Consider the following 14023-nt stretch of genomic DNA (forward strand, 5'->3'; position numbering starts at 1 on the left):
CTTGGCCAGATGTCTGCAGTGCAGGTCAATCAGTCAGTTGCTCCAATGATAGAAAGAAACATAGACAGATAAGGGAATCCTACCCCCTCCAGTGGTTGATGCAGTCGATATCCTTGTACTCCTCCATCCCCCACTCCTTCGGCACATTGCGCATTCCCAGCTCCTGGCCTTGGTAGATGAACGGCGTGCCAGACATCAGCGCCAGCACGGTGGCCAGCATCTTGGCCGCCAACGTGCTGTGCTCTGGTTTCGCGTTCGTGTACCGGTCGATCGACCGCGGCTGGTCGTGGTTCTCCCAATACAGCGCGTTCCAGCCATCGTTGTCGTACATGAACGTCTGCCAGCTCTGGAACATCAGCTTGAGATCAGTGAGCTTCCAGCTCGTCGGCGCGAACTTGTCGAATTCGCCATGGTCGATGTCGACGTGGTCGAACTGGAAGATCATGTTGATCTCGTTGCGATCGTAGCGCACCGCCTTCAGCACTTCCTCCGCGTCCCGCGCAAAGGGCATCTCGCCCACGCTGAAGGCGTCGTACTCTTTCAGGATCTTACCGATGTCTTGCAGATACTCGTGCAGCCTGGGCCCATTCGCGTAGTAGCAGTGCGCCCATTGCCAAATCCGTTCGGGGTCTTTCACGGGCGCATCGGGGAAGTCTTGGTGTTTGCTGATGAAATTGATAACGTCCATTCGAAAGCCGTCAGCGCCTTTATCCAACCAGAAACGGATAATATCGTGGACGGCCTTCCGCACGGGTGGATGCTCCCAGTTGAGGTCCGGCTGCTCTTTCGCATACAAGTGAAGATAGTATTCGCCAGTGTGCTCATCGTATTCCCAGGCGCTGCCTATATTCGACTTAGTACGTATAAGTAGAATGGAGACTGGCTTTGCTCCTACCTTGGAAGTGAGAAACCCAATTGTTGGGCGGGTGCCGGTTCCCTTGCTCGTCGTACTTGGGTGGTTTCCAGATATACCAGTTGCGATACTCATTGTCCTTTGAGCTTCGCGACTTCTTGAACCACTCGTGCTGATCGCTGGTGTGATTGACGACCAGGTCCATGATCAGTTTCATCCCCCTCTCGTGACAGCCCTCAATGAGGCGTTCTACATCCTCGACGGTGCCGTATTGATCCGCGATACTGTAGTAGTCGGAAATGTCGTAGCCCATGTCCACCTGCGGAGACTTGTAGGACGGGCAGAGCCAGACGATATCGACCCCGAGCTTCTTGATGTAGTCCAGCTTGGATATGATCCCGGGAATATCGCCAATGCCATCGTTGTTGGAGTCCTTGAACGATGCCGGGTAGATCTGGTAGACCGAGCACTCCTTCCACCAGGCTCGGTGGATCGGTTTGTGGACATGCTCATTGACGCCTGGTGCCATGGTTCTGGCGTGTGGATGTGAAAGAAAGACGTGCTCCCCGGGAGGAAGAGGTGGGAGAATGGCACGGCAAGATATTGCATCTTTTGAACTCACCCATCGCTGACAGCAGTGAGTGAGTTCCCTGCTGCGTCACTGACTGAGTTGGCGCCTGTCCGGCTGCCCCACGGTCTGGTTGGGATCTCCTCATCTCGCTGGTGGATTGACCTGTAGTCCGTCTGGTTCCGCAATCAGGACGCGATCCGTCATGTTTACTCCACTGCTGCAGGTCGCGGCTATCAAGTCCGCTGGCAGAGGACTACAACGGCTGGAACCATTGTTCTCCTGTCGAGTCCCTTGACAGCATGAGTGGAACGCCTGCTGCTGCCAGCGAAAAGGGGCTGCATGGCCAGGCCAGCCGTTGAACACACGACCAGTCCATTTGGTCACGGTGGAGTCGTCTTCTCCTCTTCCCTCCATCCTCTGGAACCCGCCGAGAAAGCTTGTTGTCGACGAGGGACCCCGCTTGCTGACAGCATGCGCGAATGGGACTCTGCTACGAAGCGCTGCAGCAGAGACGTGGGCGAACAACGGAGTGCCGTCATGTGGAAGATAAACTTCGAAGTATTGATTTCGAAGAAAGGTAAAAATTACCCCAAGAACAATGGAGATGGGGGGATTCAGGAGGATTCAGGAACACTCCCTCTCCCTTGTCACGACAAGGGACATTATTGCGTCACATGCCCTCGTACCCGAAATTGGCCAAATCGGGTAAGGGATTCTAGCAGGCGATGTATCACTGGCCAGAGCGCTTATTAATAGATACAGATATTGCATCAGCGCCGAGAACTGACATGCTCGTCAACTATCTTTTCTGCATCCGGAAAGAACAGTTCACCATCTGCCACTTACTTCATTGGCATCGTCGAAGCTCAATCTTGTTCCGCCACTTCTACTTTCACACGCATATTACATAACGGGTTTCATAAATGCAGTAAATTCAGGGTTCGAAATCAGGGATTTCTAGTTGCAATGCGGTTGTGCTGCCCAGACCTGTCTTACTCCTATTACTCTTAGTCAAAACGAGCCCGACTTAAAGAGAAACGCGGTACAATCGGTAGGTTTGATTGATCAAAGTAGGAATGGAGACAAGTGAATGCTTGCCTGAGCATAATAACAAGGCGACGGCTGCCTGAGGCTTCCAGACTGCCGCTTCGGGACTAGCTGATTCTGGCCGACATGAGGCGGCCAGGCCCCATCTCATCTTCATTCTTTTATCTATCTCCATCACTCCTCTCACAACTTTTGATCTTTGTATTCGTTCTCTCATGGCCCTCGATACGTCGTAACCATGTCTCAGCATCGTCCAGGTGATAGCAGATACCCTCCCGATTCCTACCGCTCCCGTTTTGACGACCGCGACGGTCGCATGTACGATGACCGCGCCCGCTCGCGATCCCGTTCTTTCTCTCCCCCCGATGCCCATCCACGGTCTAGAGATCGCGGATACGTTTCGCCCGGCGGTACACGCTCCTCCCTGCATGGTAACAGTCGTGCTTTAGCATGAACAATTTGAAATAGCGGAAAAAAGATATATCCTGGTTTTGAGCTCGTGCTGATTTGGTTTGCTTGTGAGAAAGACCATTCACGGACTCCTGCAAGGAGACGCGACTTCTCAGGAGACCGCGATTCCAGAGTAGACTACAGAGGTCGAGATCGCGATGACTATCGTCGTCGCCCGTCACGGTCTCCGCCGCCACGGCGGGGCAGAACTGGATACAGGGATCGCGACCGTGAAGGCTATCGTTCCCCCAGTCGCAGCAGAAGCTACAGTCGCAGTCGCAGCCGTAGCCGCAGCCGCAGTCCGCGACGCGGCCGGTCTTCGCACCATGGCCAGGAGAGCAAGGAAGTCATCATGGAAGGACTGCCGGTGGATATGGTGGAAGAAGACGTTCGACAACTCCTTCCTTTCCCTCACACAGCCAGCCCGTTGTGCTTGAGAATACCAGCTGCGCCACCTTTCCTGCCAATATTCTGGGAGACATGAAGCTGAGATGTGCATGTCGCCGGGCGTACGCTCCGGTCGATGCGTTGGACAGATCTCGAGTGAACTCATAGATTACTACCACGTGGAAGGACTTGAAGACGTCCGAGTCATACGGGATAGACAGACCAGTAGGTTGCAGTCTGACTGTGATCCCATTCATGGCTAACATGTGTGCAGAAATATCGCGCCAGATAGGTTTCCTCCGCTTCCGCAGTCTGGAAGATTCTCGCGCATTTATGGAACGCAATGCTCCTGCCATCTATCTCTATGGACGAAACGCCGGAAGTGGTGACCGTGGAGCTAAAGTCCGTATAGCATACAGCCGCGAGAGAGACGATCGCCGGGGTAGGCCAGAGGGCGAATGGACGTGCAAAATGGTGAGCTATCCTTCGAGCTTAGCATTCATGGTATACTGACGTCTTGTAGTGCGGGTTTGACAACTTCGCAACGCGCCAGAAGTGCTTTCGCTGCCAAGCTCTGCGTACAGGTATGTATTTTGGCGTTTCTGGCTTTTGTTAGCGGCGAGACTGACGAAACCAGTCGCTGAAGCACCTGCTGGGAGCAACCCTCCGCGCGTCGCCAATAATGGAGATAATGATGTTGCCCCAGACAATGCACCATCTCAGTTCCTTCTATTCAGAGGGCTGGAGGCTTCCGTGACTGAGGAACTGTTCGCTAAGGGCGTCACCAAACTCTACAAGCCATCTAGCAGCAGTGACCAAGGCACTGCCAACACCCAGAAGAAGGGCGCAAAAGTCGCTTCAACCACTGGTGATTCCAACTTGGGAGCGCGAGAAGGCTCTCTGCGTCGGGTTCTGCTTGTACGCGACCGGAGAAGCAACGAGAGCTGGCGATATGGATTTGCTGAATTTGCCACCGTCGCGGTACGTTGTATGCAAGCACTGCACTGGTGATGAAACTAACACACACGTTTTTAGGATGCGCAAGCCGCCTTGACCCGCCTCAATTCGTTTGAGAAATTTACCATCTCATCAAAGCCGGTTCTCGCGAGCTACATCCATGCGGGTGTCTTTGTTCCTGTCCCCAATCCTACGCCGAGTACGGCAAGGTTCACCTTTAGTCCTTTGAATAACCCTGATATGAAGTTGCAATATTGGGATGAGGAGGCCTATGTGACGGAACTCATGGTATGCCCTCCGGAACCAGAACAGCTCAAAAGTGAACAGGCGGCGAATCAAGCAAAAGCTGGAAAGGATGCCGAAAAGCCCAAGAAAAGGAAAGCAGATGCAGGGGCTAGTGCAGGCGTGAAAAAGTTGGCAGTACCGTCGCATCTCCAATTCTGGAGTGAGCGTCACGCAGAGCTGCATGGGATTCAAAGGAAAGAGGGTGACGAGCAGAACGCGGGCGAGTCGGGGTCCGCTGCCGGGTCTGAAGGCGGGTCGCCTGCGGATTCTGCAGGTCCTCCGAGTCAGTCCTATGCTGACCCGAATCGGAACTGCTGCTACCTCTGCATGAGACAGTTCAAATCGATGGCGGAGGTCAATCGACACGAGCGTCTGAGCCAGCTACATCGAAACAATCTGCAGAATGAGGAATTGAAGGCCAAAGCGATGGCTAAACTGGCGAAGCATGGTGTTATCCAGCAGCAGCCAACGACAGAGTATCGGGATCGGGCCAAGGAACGACGACAGGCGTTTGGCAGCTCGAAACCAACAAAGCCCAAACCGTCTGGTCCACCTAAGGAGGAGGAACCAGCTCCTGCTCCAGCACCGTCCAAAGGCGCCGCGCTGTTGAGCAAGATGGGGTGGTCTGCGGGCTCAGGGCTGGGTGCCCAGGGCACTGGCATGACTGCCCCTATTGCCACCGAGGTATACGCCCAAGGGGTGGGCCTTGGTGCGCAGGGGAGCAAGCTAGGCGATGCCTCTGAGGAAGCAGGCCGCAACACGCGGAACCGGTATGATGAGTTTTTGGAGCGGACCAAGGATTTGGCTCGAGAGCGGTATGAGCAGATGAGCTGAATTCAGCGGTGCAAGTTGCTTGTTGCACTGCTCTCATGCTGTCTCTCATGCAGTGGTCAGCTCAACCAGCTTGTTGGCTTGTATGTCTGTATGTATTTCTAGTCGACCAGGTTGAACGGTGCAGAAGCGACCTATACCAAATACCAATACCAATACCAATACCCTTGCTATGTTGAAGTTGATAGCCATGATATATTTATCGCATCAAAATTCGGAGACTAGTCTCTGGAACCAAAAAAAAAGAAAAGACGACAATCCGCGTAACAGCTACTATACTATACTGTACATACATACATACATTCCCAAACCCAATCTAAGATAACTAACTCCCAATGAGCATACGTACGCATACGCATACCTATCCTATCCTATCCTATCCGCTCACGAATGCACATGAATATAATATCATAAACAATACACAGCCAGCAACGCAAAGTGGAGTGACTAACTATCGTCCGACCACAAATGGTCGGTTTGATTTGCTTTCATTCCAAGAGAGAGAGAAAGAGAGGGAGGCGAAGAAGAAGAGAGAGAGGCGGATGGATGGATGGTCCAGGTCGCTGTCGTATCGTCTGACTACTCCCTTCAAGAGAGTAAGGATAGTTTATTATTTCTGTCGTTGTGCCCGGGCACGATGGGGTAGGACCACACACAGGCAGGTAGTCGGAGGAGGACTGATATCAGTCAGGACGAGTAGGAAGAGAGGAGGAAGAAATAAATCAAGGGGAGAGTCCACGCCTGGCCTATTCGTGTCGCAATGAACATGGCTGGCTCATCGCTCCCTCCCCGTCTCATTCACCCCTTCTTCTCCCCCTGTTTCTCCTCCTCTTTTTTTAACCTCATCTCCTTCTCCACCTTCCTACCCAACACACTAGCCACCCACTCCGCCAACTCCTCCAACTCCTCCTCCGCTTCCCTCTCACTGCGGCCCGAGCCAGAGGCATCAACGCCCAGACCCCCACGCACCAACCTGCGCAGATCATCCATAGTATTCACGTCCAGCGCGTACAGCGTTCCTCCGACACCAATCATGGCGAGAGACACCACGTTGATAGTCGCGATGTTGAGCGCTTCGAGGGCTTCCATTGCGCCGTTCACGTGTGGTTTGTGGTAGATTGATCCTGTGTAGAAGGGTGGGATGGTTGCTAGATGCCGCCGGTGGAGTGCGCGGCGCGTGACGAGCGTGGAGAGCATGAAGAAGATGCTGCCGCCGAGGAGGAGTTTGAGGTTGTTTGGGAGGCGGGGTTGTGTCGATGTTGACTGGAGTTGATTCTGCTGTGTTGGTGTAGAGTCGGAAGTAGAAGGTGGAGGAGTAGAGGATTCAAGGCTCTGTTGTCGCCCATCTGGTGAAGAGCTGCTTGGTTGTGTCGGCGGAATTGATGACGACGAGGATGATGATGAGTCCTTTGGACTCGACCCCCAGCGGAATAGGAACGACATTGTCTGTGTGAGTGAAGGAGTGCCTGAAAAGTAAAAATCGGAAGGAAGTTGAAGATACAGAAAGTAGATAGCTATATGTGCTCCGTCAATTCAGATTAAAAAAAAAGGCTGGTTCCAAAGATATCACATAGGACTGTAGTGGAGGCGGTGCCGGTTGACTCTCGTCTTCGAAACAAGAAATCTTCCCTCAATGGCGAGAGATTAGAAAAATCCCACCACTGTGACGTGGTTGCTGTTCTCAATCCCCAAAATAATAATGGCTCTGGAGATATTTTGCGGACTCGCGGCGGAGGGGATCGCGGAGTACATCACGTGATATTATAGCCTCAGGCGGAAAATGTCTGTATATTCAGACCGGACATCTGAAATTAAAGATTTATTACATTTCGTCTCATAATTTATTTCATCTACAACAAACAGTGAGTGGCTTGATCTTAAAAGCGTCAATAAGTTGTTATGTTATACAACTCGTTATCTGTTCTCTATGTCCTATATATACTAACCCTATCTCTCAATCATCGTCTGACTACATGTATTTTCCACAGCGTTTGCCTTGGCTAGAAGGCTCGCTAAGCGGTCGTCAACATCACGATCACTGACCTGCATCATCGTTTATGTGTTATCGCTATTAATCGTTTCGTACTCATCCTAATTCTCATCTTCATCCACGTCGTCATCCTCATCCACGTCGTCATCTTCATCCACATCCTCGTCCTCATCCATGTCGTCATCAGTCTCCGTAGGCTTGCTTTTCTCATACTCAGCTGGCTCGACTGGCTCATACTCAGGCCCTTCTGTCTCGAAATTATGACCCGGATGAGTCAGCTCCCTCGTGAGGGCGCACTTAAAACAATAGTCAAAGTCTAGGCAATCCTGGCAATGATACCGGATACCGTATATATCCTGTTGAGATTCTCAGTCATGCGTCCAAAATCTCATATGTGATTGATGATTGACAGACGTGGAGGAAAGGAAACGGGTGCAATTGTATCGAGGCGAACTGGACGTCTGTACTTACATTGAAACAACCATCGCAATACTGGCGATGCCTCTTTGCCATGCGCGAAGCATGGAACTTCTCGTCCCATCCACTGTCGGTTCCATTGTCTGCCAACTTCTTTTCCGCCTCGATCAGCAACTGGACAATACCATCGTCCTGTCCATGGTATCTTGCGAGCTTTACAGGCGACCACTCCGTCCACCTGACACAAGGGTCTGCGCCTCGATATAGCAGCAACTGGATCATTTGTTTTTATGTGCCAGCAATGACGTCCTTCCTATTCCATCCCATGACCCGCCTGGCCGCCCAAAGCAAAGGGGTCCAGCCATCTTTATCGGCCTGATTCACGAGGCGGCGCCCTGACAGAGACAGGACACGTTCAACAACATCGACATTCCCCCCCAATGACAGCCCAGTGGAGCGTCGATCTCCCTACTTTGTCACTCACGTCCACGTCTCCTCCTGCGTCGAGGATTAGCTGCAGATGCTCTAGGTTTCCAACAGCCGCGTAATGTATCGTTCTGCGCCCCATCCCATCTTCAAGATCAACCCTCGCGCCTTTGTCAAGGATCCATCTGACGACTTTTGGCGACGTTCATGCGCATGCGGCGTTAAGGACACAGCCACGATGCCCGCCGGAGATCGTGACATCAGCCTTAGCTTTATGGATGGGATATAAGATAGTCTTTTCTTGCATTTCCGCGGTGTTCCCGGTGGGGAGGCAGGCTGATTGCAAGGGTGTTCCCACAGCCGGATCGACTAGGTTGACGTCTGCTCCCTCTGACACAAGGATGCGAGCAAGTTCGTGCTCGGACTCCCCGCAAGCAATATGCAGCGGTCCGCCGTTTCTCCCGCCAGTGAAGTTGATTTCGGCTTTCTTGGAGATGAGATATTTGACAACGTCAGTGTTCCCGCAAAGGACGGCTGCCGAGAGGGGCGTATCTTTCATCTTATTGAGACTCTCAAGGTCTGACCCGGCGTTGTAAAGAAGCCTGGCAATTGCCACGGGCGTCGAGCTTCTTATAGAATGAAGTGCCATGTTTCCATCAGTGTCCCTGGGACTGAGATCCGGGCGGTATTCCAACACTGTGCGCACTAGCTCCACGTTGTTTGTTAAAATAACATTGCGAAGGGGGAAGCTCTGGGAATTTGACTGATGATTGATGTTCGAACCAGCTTCTAGAAGTAGACGAACCATTTCCAGGTTGCCCCGTTCCGCGGCCAGAGTCAAGGCCGTATCCCCGTCACCGTCTTGAATCTCCAGATCAGGTTTGGCGCTCAGGAGTACTTTGAGCAGCTCAAGCCAATTGTACCAAGCCGCACGCATGCATGGGCTCAACTGGTATGTTAGCCGGTTGACATCACCACCATGCTCAACCAGAATGCGGGTGGTCTCCTCGTCTGTACTCGCAAGATCAAGTGGTGTCCAGTCCTCGTTGCTGGCCGCATATATATCCGCTCCTTTCTCACATAAAAGTCGCAGCGTTTCATGTCTTCTAGCCCCTGAAACGAGAAAAACCGCGCTCTGTCCATACTCATCCGAACGATTTATATCAGCACCGTGATCAAGAAGATAAGCTACAACAGCCGTGTTCCCCGTGTCTGCGGCCTTGAGCAACGCAGTCTGACCAATAGAATTGACAGCGTCAATTTCAGCGCCGCTATCGACAAGGAGCTTGACAATTTCGAGGTTTCCTTGTTCCGCAGCCTCACCCAGTAAGGGATCTCCGCCACTGCTGTTATTCGGATTCGCTCCATTCTCAAGTAGAAGTCGACATAAATCTGCCCGTTCCTTAGTGACGGCGTAGCGGAGAGGGGTCCAGTTGCTTGGCCCTTCTGCTTCGGTATTCGCCTTTTGTTTCAGTAGGATCCGGGTCACACCCTGCATCGGCGAGCATTTGAACGACCTGATAATTCCCCGACAGACAAGCGAGATATATCGCATTTCTGCTGTTCTGGTCTACGGCTTCGATCGGTGCTCCAGCATCTAATAGAAGCTTTGCTATGGAAGTGAACCCATGTGAAACAAAATGAAGTGGCTGACGATCGTACGTCGCTGAGACCGTGACACTGGCCTTGTGCTCCAGCAAGATCTCAACAAGTTCTGTATGCCTCTGTCGGATAGCAAAAATCAGTGGCGTTATGCCTTTCAAACTCGGTACTGTATCGTCCGTCCCATCAACTGGAGCACCGACATGAAGGAGCCTCTTGACCACGTTTTGGACCCCAAACTGTGCCGCTCGAGTGAGGATTAAAGGATGCCATTCAAAATTATCGATCTTTTCGGACGCGTACTGCACAAGCTCGTCCAAAACAGCCTCATCGCAACAAGAAGTTCCAGCGACCAGCGCATCTTCTATGCTCTTGTGATGATATTCGCCGCGTGTAAGTAACAGGTGGAGTATTTCGACATGTCCATGCCGTGCGGCCTCCGTTAATGCCAAGGCGTGATCCCGACAGGCTGCGGGTGTTCAATCACCAAATCGAGCAGTCCAAGGCCCGCGAGTATCGGCATCGAGGAGACAAAGGCTCGATCTCTCCGGGTGACCGGATTCGAAAGACACCAGTATGCTTCCGCCCAACATCGTACGGTTTTGATATCCTGAAAGAACCAGAGAGAAGTAGGACAAGGCCCATGGGGAATGAGTCGGCAGTGCCTTGGCAAATACTTTATGGCATAGGTGCTGAGGCTATATGGAGCGGCGAGAAGTGGCGACCCTAGGAGGTTATCATGATAATCACGATAGCGCGTCGCTATGAACTCCTGCAGCCATGGCAATGAGAGGTAGGATTGACAAATCCGAGTAATTTCTTGATGGGCAGCTCAACAGCATAGTAAAGCATGCACAGGAAATATATTTTCCATGAATAATCCACCTAATATATTCTAACCTGTCCGTTCTTCAGGGCATCAACATAAACAGAGGTCACGAAGGTACTAGCTACCTAGGTAGGTTAGGTACGGTAGGTGCTTAACTAAGAAAACCAATAGCAGCAACGGAAGTATGTGCGGCAGGTCCCACCACATGCGCCCCACGCAACATCCGCATTCCGATTGGTCTATGCTCACTAAGGTTCGGAGACCCTGGTCCACAATCCCCACAGGTGGAGAATCAGTCCGTTGACTTTTGGTCGACTGCTTGTTTTTTTTTTATAAAAAACAAGGCGTATGAGAGTCATTTTCTCTGATTGATTGATTGACAAACTGGATGATCTAACTAGCTAGCTAGGTAGGTTCATGGTCAGGTAAACCAATCCTCCCCTCCCATGCAATATATATATATATATCAGCCAGAATTATCCTGCTTGCTTCTGTACATTGGGATTATCTTTTTACTCGAGTGGATCTCTATCAATTGACGCTGTTTGCTGTGCTGTTTATAATATATACGGATATATATATTTTCAGATCTTGCTTGGTTCGGCAGTGACCTGCGTAACATCCAATGAATGGGCGTTCGTGAGGACTTCAACGTCTCCCTCCTGCTGCTCTCGCTGTAACCGTTTTCTGTAATGCAAGGTCAGTTGCCTCTTCTCCATCACGAGAGAATCATAGCGAAATAAATAACAAGGCCGAGGAAATACTATAAACTCACTTCTGCGCAATCTCCCGATTATCCAAGTACCGCACAACAAAGGTCGTGATGATCAGCACCACGGATATACATGTCACCGTGATGTAGCCCTTCTGGTACTGCGGTTCGTCGATCTGCTGCCAGACGAGCAGGGGCAGCCAGGCCTGGAAGACGTATGCGATCTCGTTCATTGAGCCGACGGTGATGGCGCGTTCTTCGTTGTCGTCGGCGCAGATCTCGTGGGCCCAGCTGAATTCATAATATATGTGTCAGAAGAGATAGATGGCTGTAAAACTGGACGTAAATGGGGAGTAAGGATAGATAGAGGACAGACATACGCCATGATCAGCCCACTGAGTCCGTACCCCGCGCCAGCGAGGATGAAACAGGCCCACTTCCAACCGACGGGGATGTCCCATATGGCTAGGGAGACGTAACATATTATGTTCATGATCTAGATGGAGATAAAATGTTAGGATAGCTGGACATGACAGGCGAAAGGAAAAAAAAAAACACATGGTTAGGATATTATTGTCTTACTCCTCCAAACACAAGCGGCGGCCAGCGCCGTCCTCCAAGTACAGTATCAGACAGCCCTGGAGACAACCAGTCAGACAGGCAATCAGTGACAAAAATTGAGTTCTCTAAAGGATGTGGCCTACAAGCATAAGTAAGGGTCGTGACGATCTGAACCACGGACGTCAGTGTCGGATAGGAATTGATCTGGCCGATAGAATACACCGGATTTGTGGAGGATTTGAGCCACCTGCCATAACGCTGTCAGCAGTCGAAAAATTGATGAACATGCGACGGAACAGGGAAAGCTTACTGTTGAAACACCGGCTGTGCGCCCGCAGCACCGTTGTTGAAGGAACTGCAAGCAGATTCGATCCACAGTTAGCTTAACTCACAGGATGTCGCTCTGGTGCTGGGTGCTTACACATATAATAACGTCAGAAGATAGATATGCCACGAGGAAAAAATCTTCTTGAGTTTCGCTTTGGTGTACGGCCCACGAGGCTTTCTGCCTTCGAGCTCCATTCGTTTCTGGGCAAGGGCAACCTCCTATCATGGTGCAGTTAGCATGAGATCCGAGTTATACACATCGAGGAGGTGTTTCACCTTCTTGGATAGATACCATGGATCAGCGATTTCAGGAACATCGGGTAACATAAAGAATCCGGAAACAGCTATAGGAAGTGAGATGATGCCGTCCACGAGGAATAGCCTGCGAAAGACAGTAAGTCCCTTCTCTCCCCAGTAATAATCTAGTTCTTACCACTGCCACCCTTTAAACCCTCCTATTCCACCAAGATGGTAAACAGCAGCCATCAGATACCCCGAGAACATGGTGCCAATCGCACTGCTCGTATGGAATATGCACGATCGTTTCGCTAGTTCGTCCTTTCTGTACCAACATCCGATCAAATACTGCATGCCTGGATAGAAGGTACTTTCTGCCAGGCCTGTCGAGCGTGAAACCATTAGTCCTGCGTTTGAAACACTGACAAGTCCAATGATGCTACTCACCGATAAAGAATCGAAGGACGTAGAACTGCGTTGCAGTATTACATCTCGACAGCGAAAATGTCAGAACGGACCAGATGACCTAGCCGTGGAGGAGCGACCGGTTAGCAGAAGACTTATAAACGCCCAGAAAGACAATCTTACTTCCATTGCTGGTATCCAGTGTCTGGGACGAACGCGGGTCAGGAAGATATTGCTAGGAATCTCTCCCAGGACGTATCCAATCGTCCAACAGGTTTGCATATAGTTGAGCTGGTTTTCGTAGAGCCCGAGATCCTCTTTCCTACTCGATTTGTTATTGTTGTTTGCTAACCAGAATAAAAAGATGGAAAACAGGAGCCCTTACATTCCCGAAACGAAGGCGTTACTGACGTTGACTTGATCCAAGTACTTCAAAAAATATCCTAGCATTGAATAGATGCAGTGTCAGCAGAAGCTGTCGCAATGCGACAAACGGTAAGAGAAAGACATACCCAAGGAAGCGAAGGTGAGAATCGCCGTGTCCAGCTTGAATAGCAATCTGCGCTCTTCAGGGCTTTTGTCGAATGTGTCCCACAGGTAGCTCGCCCATGTTTTCTTGACTTCTTTTTGGACAATTTCGGAAGGTTCGGACGCAGCTTCGTTGGCTAGCGGTTCTGCTGGAGTGGAAGAGGCCATAGTGGCTGTGACTGTTCGCGAACAATCAAATTATTCGGAAGTTATTATTGTCAAAATGAAGGGAGCTGTCACAATTACTTGTGGGAAACAGCTGCAGAAATGGAGGTCCCAGGTCCTAGAGTTGCACAGATTAAGCTTGTACAGGATACACAAGCTTTTGACGGGGAATCATCGGTACTACGAAGATTTTAGTACCGGCTCCGGTGATCACCCGTGAGGAGACATTGCTTTCTCCACGGCATATAATCGTAAGTTGTGCGGGGGCTTATCGTGAGTATTGAAGCTCATCATCGATAATCAAGCTGGCGTAATTGGAAAGATAGCCTAGCCGGCCGCATAGCTTAAGATTTCCTAGCTGTGAATGCATACGATCCATGAAGGGATCCACTTTCCACAAGGAGAGTCTGTTGAAATGGAGAAGCATGATTGGAACTGATTGG

The 14023-nt window shown here is 51.0% G+C and overlaps 6 protein-coding genes across 6 annotated transcripts; 2 read left to right on the plus strand and 4 right to left on the minus strand.

The window, feature by feature from the left end:
• Positions 1 to 79: 79 nt before the first annotated feature.
• Positions 80 to 1382, minus strand: VTN77DRAFT_2261 (uncharacterized protein; the record flags this gene model as incomplete). Its single annotated transcript, XM_069418081.1, has 2 exons — positions 80 to 843; positions 896 to 1382. The coding sequence occupies 2 exons, from the start codon at positions 1380 to 1382 to the stop codon at positions 80 to 82; spliced, it is 1251 nt and encodes a 416-aa protein (XP_069279445.1).
• Positions 1383 to 2709: 1327 nt separating this feature from the next.
• VTN77DRAFT_2262 (uncharacterized protein) lies at positions 2710 to 5384 on the plus strand (the record flags this gene model as incomplete). Its single annotated transcript, XM_069418082.1, has 7 exons — positions 2710 to 2881; positions 2999 to 3309; positions 3458 to 3533; positions 3583 to 3782; positions 3832 to 3892; positions 3946 to 4289; positions 4344 to 5384. The coding sequence occupies 7 exons, from the start codon at positions 2710 to 2712 to the stop codon at positions 5382 to 5384; spliced, it is 2205 nt and encodes a 734-aa protein (XP_069279446.1).
• Positions 5385 to 6179: 795 nt separating this feature from the next.
• Positions 6180 to 6824, minus strand: VTN77DRAFT_2263 (uncharacterized protein; the record flags this gene model as incomplete). Its single annotated transcript, XM_069418083.1, has 1 exon — positions 6180 to 6824. One exon carries the CDS (start codon positions 6822 to 6824, stop codon positions 6180 to 6182), a length of 645 nt encoding a protein of 214 aa, XP_069279447.1.
• A 1595-nt stretch (positions 6825 to 8419) lies between these two features.
• VTN77DRAFT_2264 (uncharacterized protein) lies at positions 8420 to 9712 on the minus strand (the record flags this gene model as incomplete). The annotated part of the gene is made up of 1 exon (XM_069418084.1): positions 8420 to 9712. The coding sequence occupies one exon, from the start codon at positions 9710 to 9712 to the stop codon at positions 8420 to 8422; it is 1293 nt and encodes a 430-aa protein (XP_069279448.1).
• A 307-nt stretch (positions 9713 to 10019) lies between these two features.
• On the plus strand, positions 10020 to 10546 carry VTN77DRAFT_2265 (uncharacterized protein; the record flags this gene model as incomplete). Its single annotated transcript, XM_069418085.1, has 3 exons — positions 10020 to 10068; positions 10221 to 10445; positions 10506 to 10546. 3 exons carry the CDS (start codon positions 10020 to 10022, stop codon positions 10544 to 10546), a joined length of 315 nt encoding a protein of 104 aa, XP_069279449.1.
• Positions 10547 to 11229: 683 nt separating this feature from the next.
• On the minus strand, positions 11230 to 13583 carry VTN77DRAFT_2266 (uncharacterized protein; the record flags this gene model as incomplete). The annotated part of the gene is made up of 13 exons (XM_069418086.1): positions 11230 to 11332; positions 11421 to 11648; positions 11738 to 11853; positions 11940 to 11995; positions 12062 to 12165; positions 12229 to 12273; positions 12340 to 12464; positions 12522 to 12627; positions 12679 to 12865; positions 12930 to 13008; positions 13071 to 13209; positions 13273 to 13330; positions 13400 to 13583. The coding sequence occupies 13 exons, from the start codon at positions 13581 to 13583 to the stop codon at positions 11230 to 11232; spliced, it is 1530 nt and encodes a 509-aa protein (XP_069279450.1).
• Between the last annotated feature and the right edge of the window lie 440 nt (positions 13584 to 14023).

This window comes from Rasamsonia byssochlamydoides (genome assembly GCF_041956645.1).
Source record: "Rasamsonia byssochlamydoides strain NRRL 3658 unplaced genomic scaffold VTN77scaffold_17, whole genome shotgun sequence".
NCBI lineage: Eukaryota > Fungi > Ascomycota > Eurotiomycetes > Eurotiales > Trichocomaceae > Rasamsonia > Rasamsonia byssochlamydoides.